Source organism: Salvelinus sp. IW2-2015, linkage group LG4q.1:29 (assembly GCF_002910315.2).
Source record: "Salvelinus sp. IW2-2015 linkage group LG4q.1:29, ASM291031v2, whole genome shotgun sequence".
Classification (NCBI taxonomy): domain Eukaryota; kingdom Metazoa; phylum Chordata; class Actinopteri; order Salmoniformes; family Salmonidae; genus Salvelinus; species Salvelinus sp. IW2-2015.
In genome coordinates, this window is record NC_036842.1 from 83,847,914 (window position 1) to 83,870,048 (window position 22,135).

The window sequence follows — 22,135 nt, forward strand, 5'->3', positions numbered from 1 at the left end:
GCCAGTGTGGTCCTGCAATAGGGATCTGCTGGAATGAGAGGACATTGCTAATTAGCACAGCACTAGCTAGCCCAGCTATGACTGATACTGCTGTGAGCACTTCACTGATTGACGTCATATAGCGGTTGGCTACAGTGGGGTTAATGGTGTATTCATCTCTCATCAGCACCAATCAAACAGAGCAGATGTTGTTCTAGGTTAACTGCTTCAGTGCTCAGATCACTCTGCATATAATGTAGACATGGGGAAAGTATTAATGTAGAAAACTAGAAAATATAAGGAGATGCTTATACCCCAAGGGAAAGTAATGGCATTCTAAAATGTACGTCTAATGTCTTGAGAGGAAATAATACAATCACTCCTTTTCTACTTACCCCGAGGAATTTGCAGTTGTACCGACATTATAATACTCGCACCAATAAATGTTGGTAACCATTGCTAGACGGTTGAAATGAAAGTTTCTAGATGCCACAGTAACAATATTTGCTGGAATTGTCTCAAACATAATTTCTGAAATTGAGACGCTTACTGTAATGCCAGTGTGTAATCTACCTTGCGCTATTAAGGCATATCAATCATCATAGACAACTTCAAACAAACATGGAAACATTGTGTAAAAATTGCAATTCTAACCAGACTGTCCACTTTCATTTGATGCATCCAGTAAGGTAAATATCTGAAGTTCAAGAACAATGAGGACACTCAGTGGTTGCCACTGATCATCCTTTTTATCATTCATCAGACCCTTCTCACATCCCCACTCACACTGCCTGATGTTACAGCTACTGCAGTTTAGATAGGAGGGAAATAAAAAGAATGCTTGGTGTGTGTAGTGTGTGTGTGTGTGTGTGTGTGTGTGTGTGTGGTGTGTGTGTTGGTGTTGTGTGTGTGTGTGTGTGTGTGTGTGTGGTGTGTGTGTGTGTGTGTGTGTGTGTGTGTGTGTGTGTGTGTGTGTGTGTGTGTGTGTGTGTGTGTGTGTTGTGTGTGTGGTTCTGCTACTGTTTTTTGTGTGTGCATCCCTGTATATACAGTAAGTGCTTATTTTTCATTTACAATGAATTAGTTCCCTCTAATGGCCGTATAGTGTATCAAGCCTGTGTGAGGACACAATATTGTGGTGGGCAGCAGTAGGGACAAGCAGCAGTACAGTAGCTGGAGTATGGCCTCCTCGCTCTCACCGTTCCTCTTGTGTAGTAGATCCTCCTTGGCGCTGTTCTGTGCCGCAGGCCTCCGTACCATCGAGCTCTTGCCCGTGTTGAGTTTCCCGGATTCGTTGCTTGTAACCGAGCCGTCCTCGCTTGGCAACCTGCCGCAGGTAACCATAGCAACAGAGGCAGGCAGTGGTAAGCTTTGTGCATACAGTATTATCCAAGGGTAATGCTGCTATCACAKAGCCCCCTGGCCAGTTCTAACCTGTGAAATCTGACTGCAGTATGTGACAGACAGGGTTGGTAGGTTACTTTTTAAACATAATCTGTTAAAGTTACCATAGTTACCTGCCCAAAATGTGTAATCAGTAACAACTTTTGGATTACCCAAACTCAGTAATGTTACTTTTAGATTACAGCATTAGAAGACAACAAAAATAATCCTTTAAACGCATTTGGTGCGTCATCATAGGGGTCTCAGACTCGATCAAGTGGAACAAAATTAAACTGGCACCTTTTTTCAATGATGAACTGAATGTSATTGAGAAAACAGAAAAGGTGTCATGTCTTTTTTCGCAAACATAATCATCTAGTTTTTCAAAAGTATCTGTAATCTGATTGCAATATTTTTTCATGGTAACGCATCTGATTACAGTTACTTTTTTTGCAATCAGATTACATATACATGTCACTGTCCAACCCTGGTGACAGAGACACCTCTAAAGGCTGTGTTCTATCTAAAGCTATATGCTTCACAACAAGACCACAGGCTGGAACAGTGGGAGATACTATCTTAATGTCAAACTATCTCCCCTTGTATCTTTTCAGGGGTAACCAACAGACTGACACCAGTGACTAACACAGGAGCCTGATGTTATGTCAGATAGGACAGCTAGGAACACACACCCATTATGTCAGCTCATATCGACATTGCTCTTCAGAATGTTTGTATCAGATTATTCATAATCCCTCATGGACAGACTACTTAAACATAATCYAGCATCTGACCAAATACGTGATTTTTGTTCTGGGTTAACCAAGATTAGATTATTCTAAGGGTGTAATGCATTCAGAAATACTAAATGGAATCAGCATTCGCAATCATGAGGCTTCTATAATGAGGTACAGTTCTACTCCTGTGATACATGGTCAGACAGAGAGAGGGAAGAGAGGGAGAGGGAGGGGGAGGGGGAGAGAGAGAGAACAGATTGAGGATGTGTGTATTCCTGTCAACCTGAGCCAGATAGGTAACACTCCGTAGATGAATACTAAACATAGCGCACACTGGACAGGATCCTCTCCCGGCTCGTGTAGCTCCACTAATCGTACGACTATTGACTCAACGCAGTGCGAGCTTCAAGCGAGCCTCCAGATAGTACACATTTTTACCACTCATTCATATGATCACTTCACTACAATGCCGCGAGTGTTCACGAGAATTACCTCTATTTCACTTTACCACCATTATGTCTTCTCCATGCCCATCAGGATGTGTGCTAGATGTGTCCATTCTTTCACTTTCCACCGACTTCATGTCTCTCATCCATGCCTCAGTGTACTTCAGTCGATCTTCCGATATGTAACAACTTTATCCAAACCTATTATGTCTCTCTCCATCCAGCCCCAAGTGTTCAGGCACTGCCCTTCTATCTTCACTTTACACCGATTATGTCTCTCGGCTCATGCCCGAGTGTTCCAGCTCTCTATTGCACTTTACACCTACTTTTGATGTCTCTACCTCAGCATCCAGTGTTCAGAGACCTACTCTATTCACTTAATCCATTATGCTATCTTCTCACATGCTCCCAGTATGTTCAGCTCTCAAAGATCACTTTACCCAACCTAGTTGCTCCTTCTCTTCGCATGGCCCAGTTGTTGCAGGTGTCTCTGATTTCCACTTTACACCATTATGTCTCTTCTCCATGCCCAGTGGTTCAGCCTCTAATTCACTTTACATCCCATTATGTCCTTCTCCTGCTTCGCAGTGTTCTCAGCAGAGAACCCTCATATCTACACTATATAATACAACCAACTCAATGTCTCAACGTACGATGCCCAGATGTTCAGAATATACCCTCTTTCACTTACAACACCATTATGTCCTCTCATCTCTCCATGACCCCCCAGATGTTCAGTCTGTGTGTCTCGTGTTTATATTTCACTTTACATCCACTTATGTCCTTCTCTCTCATGCTCCAGTGTTCAGCTCTCTCAGTTTCACTTTACACCACATTATGTCTTTCCTATGCCTGCAATTGGTTGTTATCTCAGTCCGTCTATTTCCTTTAACCATACTTATGTTCCTCTCTCCATGCCACAGTTGTTCCAGGAGAGAAATTCCTACTCTTCACCACCTCTACACCCATTATTGTCTCTCTCCATGCCCAGTGTTCAGCCTTCTTATTCCACTTTTGATACACAAACAACCATTTTATGGCTCTACTCTCGCATCGCCCAAGTGAATTTTCAGAGAGATAATCTTCTTATTCCACTATTATCACCACTCGCACTGTTCTCTCCATGCCAGTGTTCAGTTTCCTTCTTCACATTCTCACATCGCAATTCCATGTCTCTCTCCATGCCAGTGTTCAGCCTTATTCACTTACCCACCATTATTGTGTCATTCATCTCCATGCACCAGCATGTTCAGTTTCCTCTATTCACTCCTCTACACCACTATGTCTCCTCATGCCCTGTCAGGTTGTTCAGTCCTGCTATTTCATCTTTACACCATTATGTCTCGGCTCCGGAGAGTGGCCCTTATGATTCACAGGGTCGCATCAGGATAGATTGCCGTTACTTGAATTTTACAATAGCATAGGGAGTGAGCAGCCCCATCACCTGATGTCTTAATGTCCTCTCTGGTCAGTAATTAGAGGCTCTACAATCTGCGTTGTCCATTCAGTGTGCGACGACTTATGTATGTCCGTGTTATCTCGAGGCTCTTTCGTGTTATCCTACTCGGGCTCATTCAGGTTTGGCATTGTGTTCCTCTCTTTTTTTCTGTGATCTTTGGGCAGAGGATACTCTGTTGGTCCGATCATATGGTAACAGTTGTCGAGAGAGCGTGACGGATTTGTCCATCTGGGACTGTACTCTCGGCTGCTGTTGATCACTCTTCATACTCTCATGTGTCACTCGCGCATCTTAGGGGTCTTGTTTGATGTTATTTGAGTGGGTTCAATGGGAGTTGTACTATTTAGTGCGTTGTAAGTGAATTTAGAGTGGCTCCTGATACGATTCTATGGGGCACTTAGGAGAGAAGATCATGGTGGTTTTTTAATACATCTACCCATTATGGGTCTGTTCTCTTTTGTCTTGCCCTAGAGTGGCCCCTCTAAAGTGACAGAGGCCCTTGACACGCACTGGGCATTTGGAGAGAGACATTAATTCGCTACTCAGATAGGGGTTTTGGATATAGCAGAGCTGGACACCTCTCGGTCACTGTTAAGATCCTATACAGAGCCCATGTAAGGAGATCCTAGTCGTGTCTGCTCAAATGTGACAATCAGGAGTTCTGGTTTCAGCCCATACTAGCCTAACTAATTTACTACTTTCCTGACTACATTATGTCTCTCTCTCTACGTGTCCGGTGTTCAGTCCTATTCATGTCGCTACTTATTTCCACTTTACACCGCTCATCTCTTAATGTTCCTCTTCAATTCGCCTGACGTGTTCTAGCCCTCTATTCCTACGTTATACAATCTCCCACATGTTCGTCTCCCCATTCCGCTCTGCAAGTTGCGCTCTTCAGTCCCTCTATTTCCACTTCTACATTCCTCCACTCTAGATGGTCTGCTTGCTGTCTCTCGTTTCATTTCTGGCTCCTAAGCGCTTTTGCGGGTTTCTAGTCCTCCTGCCTGGTGTAGAGTTGTGCTCATGCCTTCTGTCTGGTCGTGTATTTCTTCTCTATCCATAGTGTGTCTAGTTATTTGTACTGTGTGTTGTGTAATAGGGGCTCATGCGGAGTGTGTGTATTCTGCTCTTCCGAATCAACCTTCTCTCTTGTTGTGTGTATTTTACTCTTCTTGTTGTTGTGTATTTTTTTTTTTTCTCTCTGTTACTTTTTCTTATTAGTTTGTTGCTGAATCTGTTTCATCTTTTTTTTCTTTCTTCTTCTCCATTATGATGAAGATAGATGTAAATTTCCCTCACTCAATTATTGGTTGTAGTGTAACAAATTCATTTTATTTACTTTACTTATATCCACTTGTTTGTTTGTGTATTATTATTTTTTTTTTATTTTCTTATACTTTAATCTTTTTTAATTTTTATTTTTTATTCATTTCATTTTTGTTTTCTTATTTTTTTACTTTTTTTATCTCTTGTTGTTTGCTTAGTTAACCATTTATTTTTTTTTTTTTTTATTTTTTATTTTATTTTTTACCTTCTACAATCTTACAAATACAGATGATAATTAAATTCTATTCCCTTCGTTTTTGTTTTTACTTTTTTTTTTTTATTTAATTTTTGTGTTTTATTTTTTGAGTATGTACTTCATAAACTATATCGTAATTTTTGCGTATACCTCACATTATTATATTATATTTATAATTATTTTATTTCCATCTAAGTTTTAGAATTTAATTACATTATTTTATTTGTGTATTTATCATACTTTCCTTTATTATACTTAAATGTTTTGTTTTGATATTTGTTTTTTTTTTTTTACTTTTTTTTTAATATATTTTGTATTTTATTTATTATCTATAACCAGTGGATACCAAATTTGTATAATTTTTCATACATTTCACTCTCTCATGAGAAAATACACACAAGAGAAATACACAAGCGAGATACTCCATTTTTAATCTTTATCATTCTTCTAAATAAACGATAATATTAATTTATTTTATTATTCTTTTTTTTTATTTTTTAATTTTTACATTTCACATGTATGTTAGGATAATTATTCATTTTATTTCCTCATTATTTTTTTTTTCATTTTTATTTTACTTACCCCTTTTTTTAATTATTTTTCCTGTAGAATATTTTACATCTCTATGTAGATTTTAATCTTTTTACATCACAGAGATGAAATACCAACATTTATTTTACATAATGTAGAAATACACACATTGTTTATTATATTAACCTTTTTTCTTTTTTTTTTTTTTTACTTTTTTTTTTTTTTAACCCATTTTTTTTCTTTATTTACCTTTTTTTTTTTTGTTTTTGTTTAACATTTTTGTTATTTTTTTTTTATAATTTTATTATTTATCATATCATGTTTTTTTTTTTTTTATTTTTTTTTTTTTTTACTCATTTTACTTATTTTTTTTAGCATATATAAGACTAAACACTCAACAATATCTTTTTTTTTTTTTAGTTTTCTTTATTATTTTATTGAGTATAATACATTTTACCCATCTTTTTTTTTAATGAAGAATATATTTATGTAATATTATTATATTTTTTTTAACTCAACACCTATTTTTTTTACTTCTTTTTACTTTTTGTAGAAATTTATTCAATTTAATTCTCATTTTTACAAGTAGATGAAATTTACTATCTTAAATACTCACATAAGAGTTTTTGTACTGTTAGTTTTATGTTTTTTTTTTTTTTTTTATTTTTTTTTTTTTTTTTTTTTTTTAGTTGTTGAGTTTGTTTTAGTTTTTAATATTTTTAGGTATTTTTTTTTAATTGTATAATATAAAAGTTGGTTTATAATATTAAGTTTCTATTTGGAGTTTATTATATTACTTGCACCCTTTAGTTAGTTTGTTATTTTTTATTTGAATTTTTAAAATAACCCGCCCCTTATGTTTGTACTATGTTTTTTTGATTAACCTACCCTTTTTTTTTTTTTAATTTAAGATTTGTTTTTGTTATTTTTTTACCCCCCTTTAACGCCCACCCCCGCCATTTTTTAAAAATTAAACACCATTATGTCTCTCTCCATGCCCAGTGTTCAGCCTCTATTCACTTTACACCATTATGTCTCTCTCCATGCCCAGTGTTCAGCCTCTATCACTTTACACCACTATGTCTCTCTCCATGCCCAGTGTTCAGCCTCTATTCCTTTACACCACTATGTCTCTCTCCATGCCCAGTGTTCAGCCTCTATTCACTTTACACCATTATGTCCTCTTCCATGCAGTGTTCAGCCTCTATTCACTTTACACCACATGTCTCTCTCCATGCCCAGTGTTCAGCCTCTATTCACTTTACACCATTATGTCTCTCTCCATGCCCAGTGTTCAGCTCTCTATTCACTTTACACCATTATGTCTCTCTCCATGCCCAGTGTTCAGCCTCTATTCACTTACACCATTATGTCTCTCTCCATGCCAGTGTTCAGCCTCTATTCACTTTCACCACTATGTCTCTCTCCATGCCCAGTGTTTCAGCCTCTATTCACTTTACACCATTATGTCTCTCCATGCCCAGTGTTCAGCCTCTATTCACTTTACACATTATGTCTCTCTCCATGCCCAGTGTTCAGCCTCTATTCACTTTACACCACATGTTCTCTCTCCATGCCCAGTGTTCAGCCTCTATTCACTTTACACCACTATGTCCTCTCTCCATGCCCAGTGTTCAGCCTCTATTCACTTTAACCATTATGTCTCTCTCCATGCCCAGTGTTCAGCCTCTATTCACTTTACACCACTATGTCTCTCTCCATGCCCAGTGTTCAGCCTCTATTCACTTTACACCACATGTCTCTCTCCATGCCCAGTGTTCAGCCTCTATTCACTTTACACCATATGTCTCTCTCTCATGCCCAGTGTTCAGTCCTTATTCACTTTACACACATGTCTTCTCTCCATGCCCAGTGTTCAGCCTCTATCACTTTACACCACTATGTCTCTCTCCATGCCCAGTGTTCAGCCTCTATTCACTTTACACCACCATGTCTCTCTCTCATGCCCAGTGTTCAGCCTCTATTCACTTTACACCACTATGTCTCTCTCCATGCCCAGTGTTCAGCCTCTATTCATTTTACACCACTATGTCTCTCTCCATGCCCAGTGTTCAGCCCTATTCACTTTACACCATTATGTCTCTCTCCATGCCCAGTGTTCAGCCTCTATTCACTTTACACCATATGTCTCTCTCCATGCCCAGTGTTCAGCCTCTATTCACTTTACACCATTATGTCTCTCTCCATGCCCAGTGTTCAGCCTCTACACTTTACACCCTTATGTCTCTCTCCATGCCAGTGTTCAGCTCTCTATCATTTACACCACGCATGTGTGTTTACCGCCTGCTTGTTTTACCAATTATTATTCTCAGCGCCTTTTCAACTGCGTTTTATGCTTTAATCATCACACTGCACAGCTGTGTGTTTTGTAGCCTTTTGAAGCCTTGCTAATCCCAGTCTGAATGAGCCCTGCGGTCCATCCAAAGGGTGACTGGAATAGCAGCCGCTGCAGCAGACCTGGGTTCACATAATATTTAAAATAATACTTTATTGGTGTTTGATTGAGCTTGCCTGGGTTAAAGGACCAATAGAATAGTTCAAAAACTGCAACCCCGCCCCCCCCCCAAAAAAATCTGGTACTCCAGGCAGGCCAGCGCAAATACTCAAAGCATTGGAGATATTTCCAATGCTATTTGAACCCAGGTCTACACTGCAGTGCCTTCAAGACCCAATGATCATTGTAGCAGACTCGTGTCACACCTCCAGCTTGGCAGCAGTAAGTGGGTCTAAATCAGCCAAAGATAGGGGAGATCTACTACATTTGACAGCTTTAAGACAATGACTGATGTCTTGGGCTGGGTCAATAAAAAAAATCAAGGCTTTGGTGGTCTGTAAATGTCTCTGTGTTAAAATTAGAATTTTAATGCGTGGGAAATTCAAAGGAAAGATGGCTCAAAACAGCAGCAAAAGCTTGGCTTTGTCTTCTAGACTAGAGGAAAGACAGCAGGCTCTATCCGTTTTGTGGCACGGCAATAACACATTCATGACTCATGTTTTGTAACAACATTTTAGCTTTCTATTGCCTTAACTGAGTGATAGACGGCTACGAATCCGGCAATTGGCAACACCCAGGCAAACTGTAAGCCAGTCAACATGAGCAGATTTAAGCAGATTCTATGCAATCTGTCCAAGACTGTAATACTTATTGTGAATTTTCCTTGACTTAAAGTATTGGCACAAACAAATCCAAATGTGGTCTGGTAATCTATAGTAAACAGGGATCAATCTTTATAGAGATCATATAATTCGGTTTCTATTTCATTCGGCGTTCTTCTTACCCTTTGTGGATGATGTCAYCAGAAGGGGGTCTTTTAGAAGCGGTCCCATCCTGGTGCACCTTCCTGTCCAATGACAACGGGGCATCTCTCACCGGGAGGCCCAGGACCAGCGTCTCCTTGGTAACAGAGATGGTCTCCTCACCTTGCTGATGGCCCATATGCTTCTTGGCATAGTCAAATCCCTGCACAGGCTGGGGTAGAGAAGGTTAGGAAAGGGTTTACGATGATATATGGTAAAGTAAAGGAGTGCTTTAAGAGAATGACATTTCATTTACAGACAAGGTAAATGAGCTGTCGGCTCGGTGAGCTCTATTTTCTCTCAGTCAGCAAGTAAAGACAGAATGGGAATCTACTAAATGTTAAACGAAACATCTAATGGCACCTTTGAAGTTGAGATGTATTGGAGGAAAGACATGGAAAATGTAATTGGTTCATGATTTATATTTTTGTTAATGTCGGCAAGGTCTAGGCAGTTTCTTTGTATAACCAAATTACTCTAATTTCATGAAGCRTCTCAGGTTTGTAAAACAGCAAAAAGGAGCATCACAGTGCAGACTTTATTTTTGGAAAACGAAATACATAAATACATTATATTCAATGTATTTCTACTTGAGTGCATGTGTGGATAAGAAGGGAAAATATAACTGCACACAGCTTTAATAATTAAAGAGTCTCAGTGCCATCAAGTGTATTATCACACATGGTTGCAGCACACAGCTAAATAGGAGAGAAATCGATACACTGTACCAGGCGGTCATCTTCACCTCATCCTGAGGTTAGTGATATTTCACAACAGTGAGTCTGGCAGAAGTAATGTATAGAGACACTATGGCTTCATCATATTGTAAATTCACATTTGAGGGGAATGTTTCAACAGATTAACCTTAAAGGCTGAGCTCAACACAGATATTTTTCACTGGCAAGAGGCAGGCCTCTCTGTCCACTTGATTCCGTTGACTTTCTAAATGGTCACCTTTCAACTGCCCAGTCTGATAAAGACATGGAGTTGGTACAAGACTCTGCACAAGGCTACTCTSTGATGGATTTGACAAAGGGGCAATTCCACACCAGAAGGAGCGGAAAATATTTTTGGTATCTCAGATTGTTCTGGCAATTCTCACATAGAAACTTCATTGGAAAAAATGATAAAGAAAATCATGATAAAGTGGCCATTTTAGGCCCTTTTCAGACCTACTGTCCTAAGGTGGTGCCTTCTGTAAGACCCTATGATCTGTGAACCGTACATGATACAGACAACATCTTGGTGCCATTTATATTATTATACTCCTTATAGTATGCTCTAAAATATGGAGTATGTCTAGATTCTTCATTTATTCAATATTACAAATATCAATATCACAAAACTACTTCTTGATTTAGCTTATTTTTGACATTTTGTTTGTAACAATATACTCTTCAAACAGGTCAAATTTCCAGAGTGACTCTCTGGTCCTTTTAATTATTTTATACATAGGAATTGACATTATAGGTCATTAACCAATCACAGCACTCCTGTAGGATTGCACATTCTGCAAGTCACAAGCAGAGGGAGTTCCCGTTGACTCCATTTTCCCATTCACTGTATTGGTGGTGTTCATAAAATAGATCATACCTTCTGAATTAGCAGAGAGCCCACTCTGGAAATGTGATGTACTTGTAGAGTATATTGTTCCAAACAATATGTCTAAAAATAAGCTAAATTAATAGGGGTCGTTTTGAGATATTAATATGAATATGTTTAATGTGGAATAAATTCATGAAATTTTTATATTTCAGAATCAAGACGTACTCCATGTTTTAGAACATAAGGAGTATAATGACATCAAGATGTTGCCTGTATCATGCACGGTTTACAGATCATAGGGTCTAACAGGAGGCATGTATAGGTCCACTTTCATCATGATAAAAAAATAAAGAAATGGTGGTACAAATGTTAAAAGCATGTCAAAAATCCTTCCTCCGAATGAAGTTTCTATGTGAGAATTGCCAGAACAATCTGGGTTACCAAAAATATTTTCTGCTCCTACTGGCGTGGAATCGCTCAAAAACGGATTCTGTGTTTTGACTTGGGCTCATTCAGTGTACTGATGGAGTCACGGGACAGAGAGGGACAGGTTTGATAAAACCCACGTGTAATAAAACTAATGGRAGAACCTCTCTGAACAACTAAATTATGATTGATATGATTTTCTTTTCATTGCACAAACTTTCAAAATGAAGACACATGATGGACTACAGCACGTAGTGAATTTGGAGAGCAATGAAATAGATTCACATATTTCCTGCAAAAGCACACATGCAGACTGAAGCCATGCCATTGATTTGCAGCTTGACATTGTTGTCCCACTTTGATGGATAATTGTGTGTTGTGGACTAGAGGTTCATGAAGCCCACTATCTCCCTAGTGGGTGATGCTCTGCTTGGTGCTCTGTCTTCATTCCCAGAACGTTTGGACACCAACACATTACACTGCAACAAACTGTAAATATGTGCAGTGGAGTAGTGGAGCCAAAGATTTCAACTCAACGCATTTGAGTTGAATGCGCATTTGAGTTGAATCTCTCTGGGAGAGAAGTCCTATCCTACTATCCCAGTCAAAACTGTTCGCTGCTCTGGCACCCCAATGGTGGAACAAACTCCCTCACGACGCCAGGTCAGCGGAGTCAATCACCACCTTCCGGAGACACCTGAAACCCCACCTCTTTAAGGAATACCTAGGATAGGATAAAGTAACCCTTCTAACCCCCCCCCCCCCCCCTTAAAAGAGTTAGATGCACTATTGTAAAGTGGTTGTTCCACTGGATATCATAAGGTGAATGCACCAATTTGTAAGTCGCTCTGGATAAGAGCGTCTGCTAAATGACTTAAATGTAAATGTAATTTACCACGTCCTTTAGCATATCGCCACAAGCTATTCATAAACCAAATCATTCTAAGAATATTTATCTCAGTAGTTGCGCATGCGTGCCACATCTCTGGTCAGAAAGGGAAAGACTGAACAATTGGCCTTACAGCGCCATGCGTGAATCTCCCAATTTAGCAACGCTTTAAATCATTTATGTCACATTCAAAACAACCCGGTGACATTTAATGTTTACCAACAGTTTTACAAACCTTGAAGCACTGCACTCTGAAATGTAAATACAGTAAGCAGACACTATGCTAATAGAAACAGGCCTTGTTTCTGGGAGAGAAGTCCTATCCTACTATCCTATTTGTACTAATCATGTGTATCTCTGACCTTGTCCTACAACATAAGCTGGAGCTAGTGCTCCTCGTTTCCCATCCAAAAATATGCCTTAGTACATCTGTCTCTCTGGGGGGAGTGATGATGGAATGACGTTGAGAAATAACACTGAAATCAGACAACTTGCTCTGCTGCTGCATGAGTGCATGTTGTGAAACGACGGGGTCCATGATGAATCTGAAATGCTTGTTTATGCTCCTCCACATTATCTCTATGAATCAAAATGGCACCATATTTAATCCAGTAACAACATTACTGATGGCGTGGATTCCACCTTGAAGCTACTAGCTGGTATGAGATGAGACTGGATGAGAGGAAGCCTGGTGGATAAGAATCATTACTATGCATTTGAAAGAAACAGGGATGTATAGAATGGCCCATTGATCATAGACGGTGAGCCCTGGTGAGACCCCTCCATCCCATTGATTTCCCCTAGGCACTGTCAACAAAGGAGGGATGTCCTCTCCCAAGCAAAGCCACATGCATTTATTGACAATAACACTCAGTCAATACCTGGTGGTGATAACTGCCCTCCCTCCGATAGGACGTCTAAACAAGAAGACAATTAAAGTGACATTTAGCTGAGYATTCGATTCCAGCACATTAACCATCTGGATTCTCATTTCGCCCCCATAATGCTCATTGAGCATCCATCACCATTGGCTATAAGTAATTGAGCGAACACAAGATAAAGTGCCAAGACTTGCCCAGATGTGACATTTCTCTGAATTGCACATTAAGATGTTAAGAGATATAGAAAGTTCACCTTAGAGCGTGTTTTGAAGCTCCTGAAAGCGCCCGTTTTGAAGATGACCCTGTTCCTCTTGCACAGGATGGCGGTGACCATGACAACAACAACCATCACCAGGGCAACAGGCGTCAGCACGGCCATGATCCACAGATTGGCAGGCGGGACCTTTACCACAGCTGTCGGAAATCATGGAGATAAAATAGATACACCACCCACACACACCATCTATCAATATGTGTTATTGTTTGCAGTCATTACAGAATTATTGAGGCACTTAGCTATTCAACAGTCTATGAGACAGATACACTGAGTAGACCAAACATTAAGAACACCTTCCTAATATTGAGTTGCACCCCCCCTTTGCCCTCTGAACAGTCTCAATTCGTCAGGGCGTGGACTCTACAAGGTGTCAAAAGCGTTGCACAGGGATGATGGCCCATGTTGACTCCAATGTTTCCCACAGTTGTGTCAAGTTGGCTGGATGTCCTTTCGGTGGTGGACCATTATTAATACAAACGAGAAACTGAAGAACCCAGCAGCGTTGCAGTTCTTGACACAAACCGGTGTAACTGGCACCTACTACCATATCCTGTTCAAAGGCACTTAAATATTTTGTCTTGCCCATTCACCCTTTGAATGGCACACATACTATACTGTACACCATACATGTCTCAATTGTCTCAAGACAATTGTCTCCTGTCTCCTCCATTTCATCTACACTGATTGAAGTGGATTTAACAAGTGACATCAATAAGGGATCATAGCTTTCACCTGGATTCACCTGGTCAGTCTAACTCATGGAAAGAGCAGGTGTTCTTAATGTTTTGTACAATCACTGTATATGTGCTTCAGTTTGAGCAAAACAAAAATATACTGCAATTACTTGTGGGCATCCATCTGTGTGCTGACTGAAAAGTTAGTTCTATACACTTCATCTAAGATAATAATGTTACGACTGTTTGGTAAAGATGTGGAGATAACCTACGATCGGCTTGGAGCTGGATAAAGTAGCCCAGGGTTAGAGCCATGGTTTGGGAATCCAAGGTACTGAGAGTCTTGGCTGCAGTGGTGCCAGTTATGGGGGCACCGTTCAGTTGGGCATAGTAGGTCATTTCGGCAGGATTCTTTGGCCCAGGGAGTCGACGAATACCAACCATCTAAACAAGAACAACACAAATTGGTGGATTCAGTGCTGTCATACCGCATAAAAGAGCTACTACAATAATAAGACTGATGTTATCTGAAGGGGCAAACACTGGAAGATAACAGCACTCCGGGACCACACATGGGATTCATATGAATCAGTGGAAACAATCTTATTTTATGATAGATCAAATGTTTTATGTCCATAATACATCATAACGGTTTAATCAAGGGCTGTGATTAAAGCTTGCCATAAAGCAGGGGGGGGGGTGTTAAATGGAAGAGATCAACATCCGTTACATGAGCTCTCTCCCCCTCATAAAACCTGATCATCTGGGACTTTACATAAAACAATTCATCTGTGGCAAAACATAAACGAGAGAATAGAAATTCTGTGGGTCTTCAAAAAATTGTGAAACTCTGGCTAGTCAACATAAAACAGAGGTTGTTTATCAGTGAGTGAACATGCAACCCGTGTGTGTGCGCGTGTGCGTGCCCGCCTCACCTGGACYGTGTAGKMCCCYACYGTGGTYGCCCTTCTAAAGCGGCTCCCCTGYCTCCCCTGACGCCCAGKCACCAAAAACAGCTCAGCCAGCCGCTGCTCCATTAAACTAGCAAAGCTCTGATAATTCCTCTCCAGAGATGAGCTGTCAACATCCTGAATTACTGCAGAGCAGTGGAGTACACAGAGAGAGAGAGAGAGAGAGAGAGAGAGAGAGAGAGAGAGAGAGAGAGAGAGAGAGAGATAAGAGGATAAGAGAGGAGATGAAGAGGTGGGATAGGGACAGTGGAGGACAAAGAGGTATGGTTATTCATCCCTCAATTTAAAACTTGTAAGTCCCATTATATTGTCAGGCTGACCTTGGTACACTGTGGTCTCATCATGACAGTAGCAGAAAGGTACAGGGGGAGGCTAAAGCTAATTTAGAGATCTCTCACAAAAGAAAGCCTCCTTCACACTGAGCTCTGATCCGATGTGATCTTTCAGAAGCAGATGTCCGGAAGCTCTAAATAATGCAACAATAGCATTCAGAGGGGAAAGAGGAGCTCAAATATGTTGGGGGAAAAACTGTACACAACACACAGCATTAGAGCAAAGCATTAACTAACTAGCAGTTAGTGYAAATCAATGACACGTTTAATTACCTGTGATCACCCAGTAGTGCTTGGTGGCAGTGGATGTATTGAGGTTGTGGTACTCTAGTGCTGTGGAGGAAGAGGGGGGAGAGAGATGGAGACAGAGTGAACAAACACACACACACACACACACACACAGAGAGACAGAGACACAGAGAGAGAGAGATAGAGGGTGCCAGGCTGCATGCCTGATAAATTCCACATTTTCTATTCTATTATGCAGCTGGCTGGAGGCCAGCAGGGATGTTGCCTCTGACTTTGCAGTGGCACCTTATCCCTCATAACTCTCTGTTTGACACTCTGTAATCATGTACGAACGAGCCTTGAATATTCAAATGGTAAACGATTCATTTTGACAGCATGAGGTGAAATCCTGAGGTAGTGTGTAAATATAAATAGAATGTTATCTGATCTTCCCTTCATGCTAAAATGACCCATTATGTGAAGTAAAACACCCAGAAGGTGATGCAAATGATTGAAGTTGAGCATGAAGTAAACTAGTCAGTCTCCTCTCTGCACAACAACATACTGGATGACAGTAAATGCAAGCAGCCATAACTTCTCCTTTGTAAATGAGTTCAACATCTGATTATCAGTACTCTACAGGTATGATGAAATCAAGACAGCATACATTTTCATGTTCAGAACACACACTCATGAAGTGGATAATTTACGTTGAATTTAATTCAAATTTCAATAATCTTCAAGTTATGGAATTGAAATTGAATAAGACTGTTTGGACTGTTTGAATTATAATTTAATTGTAAAAACATATATAAATATTTGGAATTTAATTGGAATTCAATATTTGTACATTTCCCAGTTAATGGAATTAATGCACTTGGTTTAAAAATGGACCGCAGGATTAGTTTTAAATCATTTCAATTTGTATTTCTATATTTCCAGTATAGCTAGATAGTCTGAACAGCGACATGGACAGCCAGAAAAGCCTGAGGGAATTCAATTAGATTGGAATTTGAGGAATTGTTGGAGATAATATTGAACTTGGAATTGAAATCTTGGAATTTAACTAACATTAGATATGAGACTAATTGAATTATCTCTGAATTAAAATACTGACCTGGAATTTGAGTTGAATTAAATGGAATTTACAGGTAGAGGGAATTGATTTATAATTTAATTTGTGGAATTATCGTTGAAGGACAATATCGCTGAAGGATATGACATCAATATTCATGTATCAGAAAATAAATAAATAAGGAGAAAAAGCCAGGCAAAACATGCCACTCAAACCCTTCCCATGATGCAGTGGGGCACTTACGCTCAGCAATGACGAGGGGCGGGAAGAAGAGGAAGTAGCCCACCAGCGCTGCGGTCAGCTGATTCAGGAGACCGCTGGAGACAGTTCCATTCAGGATCGCGTCCTGGTTCTTGACCACATAGACCAGAGATACGGCAGGAGAGCCAATCGCTTGGGAGGTGCTCTGGATCTGAACAAACACAGACAAAACCAGACATGTTGAAGTAAATACAACGCTCTAAACAACTATGCTAATTGTGTGTGATTGAATATGATCCCAAGTCATAAATGTACCTCAACAGAAAGGCCGCTGTAAGATTCCAGCACTTTGTCCTGAGCTTCCTCAAACGCATTCTCCAGCCGTTGTTCCATCATCTGAACAAAACTGCAGGAGTTGACGCTGTCCGTTGGACCTACGAACCTGAGAACTAAAAACAGCAGCGCAACAATCAATATACCAGCACAGTACATTCAGTTACAGTACACAACAGCACAGTACAACATTGTCTACAATCACGGTCACATCATCCAGCAGTGTTACTGTGTTGTTCCTGATGCGCCATACCTGTTTTGAGCTGCAGATGGACACTGAGGCTAGGGGCCCAGGGGGCCACAGGGAGCAAAACAGCCATCACCAGAGGACTGTGCTGCCGGATGTCTGCTAGCACTTTGTCAAAACCATAAGCCTTCACTGTCTCCACCACCACAGATGCTATGTAGACCGTTTTCCCACTGGCTACATAGTACCCAAGGGTGACATTATGAGGGCTGCAGAGATCCCGTTCAATCTGAGAAGTGAAAACATGTTGTTAATATCTTGATCGCTATCGCTAACAGACAATACAATGGCAATGGTCAAGGCTAGTGTCTCTGGTCCTTTGTAGTACCACCCACTCCTCATCAGTCTCTACCAGTATGTGTTAGCTAGCTATCCACAGGCACACTAACTATGCAGCTGGTGTTTGTGATGTCTCCCGCTGATCACCTCCAGGCTCACTAATAATACATGGGTTCTGATGGGGAGAGGAGAGGCCTTGGATAGAGTAGCAGCCACTGAATCACACCCCAGACAGACTGACATACAGACAGACAGCACAGGCAGGAAATAAATGGACTTAAACTTGAGTCAGCCATCAGTTAGACGGAGGAGAGAGAGAGAGAGAGAGAGAGAGAGAGAGAGAGAGAGAGAGAGAGAGAGAGAGAGAGAGAGAAGAGAGAGAGAAAGTATTGCATGCAGAGTTTTGCAAGACTGTATTGCAAGTACAAAGAAAACTCCAAATAACGCATGTAGGGCAGAATTGGGCAATACCCCTCCTCATTCGAATAGAAAAAGAGCCATCAAATTTACAACCATCTAAAAACAAGTGACCCTAAAACATTCCATCACACAGCTCTACAATGTCAAAGAGATGAAACCAGAGAAGAGTCCCTCAGCCAGCTGGTTCTGAGGCTCAGTTCCCACCAAACCAACCCCATAGAGCCTCGGGACAGCCCTCAGAAAATCTGGCCAACCAAATCATCACAACAAAAAAAGAAAAAATATATAACCTATTGGAAAGACACCACAAAAATCAAAGTAACTTCAATGCTATTTTGGCTCTAAACAGACAGTACATGGTGGCAGACTATCTGACCACTGTGACTGATAGAAAACTGAGGAAAACATTGACTAGGTACAGACTCAGTGAGCACAGTCTGGCTATAGAGACCGGTCGTTCACAGACAAACCTGGCTGCCCAAGAGAGGACAGGCTGTGCTCACTCTGCTCCAGGGAGAGGTAGAGACAGAAGTGCATTTCCTACTACACTGTGACAAATACTCAGACCTAAGAGCATATTTCTTTCCCAAAATTATAATTCAATACAAAGAATTTGAAACTATAAAAGATGAAGAAAAAATCTAATATTTATTGGGTGAAAAGCCAAAATGTGCAGTTTTGGCAGCCAAATATGTGTCCTCCTGCCACAACCTGAGGGACAGCCAGTGAAAATGCAAAGTAATGTTATAATATTTCCCATTTAGCTTAGTTTTGTTTTGTCTTTCGTACCATCAATGTGTCTTCTCAGTCATGTTGACACTGGTCTACTACTGTTGCTTTAATGTATTGTTGTTCTGATTAATATTGTTGTTGTAGCTGTTATTAATGGTAATCCCATGTCCACTACTACTATTATTATTGCTGTTAGTCCCACCATTTATTTATATATAAATATATARATATTTTGTGTATATATATACATATATATTTTATTTAAATTTTTCGATATGTATACTTTGACAATGTAAGTAATAATAACTTGCCATGTCAATAAAGTCAATTGAATTGAATTGAATTGAATTGAGAGAGAGAGAGAGACCAAGACAGGGGGAGATGAGACAGAGGACTGAGAGTCAGAGAGAAACAGAGAGAAACACAGAGAGAAACAYAGAATAAAACACAGAGAGAAACAGAGAATAAAACACAGCGAGAAACACACAGAGGGAAACAGATAGTAACACAGAGAGAAACACAGAGAGAGAAACAGACAGAGAAAAACAGCGAATAACACACAGAGAGAAACACACAGAGAAACAGACAGAGAGAAACAGAGAGAATCAGACACAGAGAAACACACAGAGAGAAACACACAGAGAGAAACAGAGAGAGAGAAACAGAGAGAGAGAGAATATGACAGAGACACACAGAATCAGACAGAGAGAATCAGACAYAGAGAATCAGACAGAAATAAACAGACAGAGAGAAACAGACAGAGAGAAACAGACAGAGAGAATCAGACGGAGAGAATCAGACAGAGAGAAACAGACAGAGAGAAACAGACAGAGAGAACGAGAGCTGAATAATGGACATTTCTGAAGAGGAAACGCTGGTAATAATGAGTTTTAGTCATTCAGCTGGTAGGGTCCATAAGAGTCTTTCTCTTCACATACTCTTAACAGCCTCTATAATGCAAAGCCTATCCACAATTCAAGAGACTATTTATTATCTTATTGAAATCCTTTTATCATTAGTCACTTCAGTCTCCTCTGCTATCACAGTGAGAGATTGGACTTCATGAATAATAGGGCGAAGAGGAGAGGAAGAATAAGTCAACACACTCACTATAGTTCCTTTAGAAGTGGCCATCTCAACATTCGTAACAGCTAGGTAACCTAGCAGTTAAGAGTGTTGGGCCAGTAACCAAAAGGTCGCTGGTTTCGAATCCCTGAGCCGACTAGGTGAAAAAAATTGAGCAAGGCACCCTTGAGCAAGGCACCTCACCCTAATTGCTCCAGGGTCGCCTTCAATAATGGCTGATCCCTGGCCGTGACCCCACTCTCCAAGGGTGTCTCAGGGGGAGTGGGATATGCAAAAATAATAATAATAACTAATACCAAATGCTTTTCCAACAGCGCAAAGATGGATGATGCAATATTTGAACAGGACTATGGCACATACTGTATTTGATGTACACTACCGTTCAAACGTTTGGGGTCACTTAGAAAGGTCCTTGTTTTTGAAAGAAAAGCACATTTTTTGTCCATTAAAATAACATCAAATTGATCAGAAATACAGTGGAGACATTGTTAATGTTGTCGATGACTATTGTAGCTGGAAATGTCTGATTTTTAATGGAATATCTAAATAGGTGTACAGAGGCCCATTTTCAGCAACCATCACCTGTGTTCCAATGGCACGTTGTGTTAGCTAATCCAAGTTTATCATTTTAAAAGTCTAATTGATCATCAGAAAACCCTTTTGCAATTATGTTAGCACAACTGAAAAGTATTGTTCTGATTAAAGAAGCAATAAAACTGYCCTTCTTTAGACTAGTTGAGTATCTGCAGCATCAGCATTTGTGGGTTCGATTACAGGCTCAAAATGGCCAGAAACAAAGAACTTTCTTCTGAAAGTCGTCAGTCTATTCCTGTTCTGAGAAATGAAGGCTATTCCATGTGAGAAATTGCCAAGAAACTGAAGATCTCGTACAACGCTGTGTACTACTCCCTTCACAGAACAGTGCAAACTGGCTCTAGCCAGAATAGAAAGAGGAGTGGGAGGCCCCGGTGCACAAKTGAGCAAGAGGACAAGCACATTAAAGTGTCTAGTTTGAGAAACAGACGCCTCACAAGTCCTCAACTGGCAGCTTCATTAAATAGTACCCGCAAAACACCAGTCTCAACATCAACAATGAAGAGGCGACTCGGGATGCTGGCCTTCTAGGCAGAGTTGCAAAGAAAAAGCCGTATCTCAGAATGGCCAATAAAAATAAAAGATTAAGATGGGAAAAAGGACAGAGAAACTTCGCCTAGAAGGCCAGCATCCGGAGTCGCCTCTTCACTGTTGACATTCAGACTGGTGTTTTACGGGTACTATTTGATGAAGCTGCCAGTTGAGGACTTGTGAGGCATCTGTTTCTCAAACTAGACACAAATTTACTTGTCCTCTTGCTCAGTTTTGCACCGGGGACTCTCACTCCTCTTTCTATTCTGGTTAGAGCCAGTTTGCGGTGTTCTGTGAAGGGAGTAGTGCACAGCGTTGTACGAGATCTTCAGTTTCTTGGCAATTTCTTGCATTGGAATAGCCTTCATTTCTCAGAACAAGAATAGACTGACGAGTTTCAGAAGAAAGTTCTTTGTTTCTGGCCATTTTGAGTCTGTAATCGATCGAACCCAGAAACGATGATGCTCCAGATACTCAACTAGTCTAAAGAAGGCCAGTTTTCTTGCTTCTTTAATCAGAAAAACAGTTTTCAGCTGTGCTAACATAATTGCAAAAGAGTTTTCTAATGATCAATTAGTCTTTTAAAATGATAAACTTGGATTAGCTAACACAACGTGCCATTGGAACACAGGACTGATGGTTGCTYATAATGGGCCTCTGTACGCCTACATAGATATTCCATTAAAAATCTGCCGTTTTGAGCTACAATACTCATTTACAACAATAACAATGTCTACACTGTATTTCTGATAAATTTGATGTTATTTTAAAGGACAAAAAAAAAAAAAAAAACTTTCAAAAACAAGGAATTTTCTAAGTGACCCCAAACTGTTGAACGGTCGTGTACATGTTGTTCTCCAGTTACAGTACAGCAGTAACAGCATCCTAACACAGAGTACAGTACAATACTGACCTGGACATAAACATTGGTGTCATTGAAGGCCCTCTGTAGAGCATGGGTGAGTCCTTTAGACAGATTCTGCCTCACAATGATATCAAGCCTGTTCCTCCTCAACTGCATAGACAACACTGTGGAGGA

The 22,135-nt window shown here is 40.2% G+C and overlaps 1 protein-coding gene across 1 annotated transcript in view; it reads right to left on the reverse strand.

Moving 5' to 3' along the window:
* kiaa1549la (KIAA1549-like a) overlaps positions 1–22,135 on the reverse strand; it is a 55,895-nt gene that overhangs the window by 23,437 nt on the left and 10,323 nt on the right. Inside the window, exons 4-14 of the mRNA XM_070439855.1 lie at positions 22,010–22,125; positions 17,461–17,683; positions 17,190–17,323; positions 16,917–17,085; positions 15,644–15,703; positions 15,003–15,163; positions 14,340–14,511; positions 13,370–13,530; positions 13,117–13,152; positions 9,357–9,547; positions 1,148–1,306 (exon numbers count right to left, since the gene is read on the reverse strand). Of these exons, the coding sequence (XP_070295956.1) occupies positions 1,148–1,306; positions 9,357–9,547; positions 13,117–13,152; positions 13,370–13,530; positions 14,340–14,511; positions 15,003–15,163; positions 15,644–15,703; positions 16,917–17,085; positions 17,190–17,323; positions 17,461–17,683; positions 22,010–22,125 (1,582 nt within the window). The remainder of the gene's footprint in view (positions 1–1,147; positions 1,307–9,356; positions 9,548–13,116; positions 13,153–13,369; positions 13,531–14,339; positions 14,512–15,002; positions 15,164–15,643; positions 15,704–16,916; positions 17,086–17,189; positions 17,324–17,460; positions 17,684–22,009; positions 22,126–22,135) is intronic.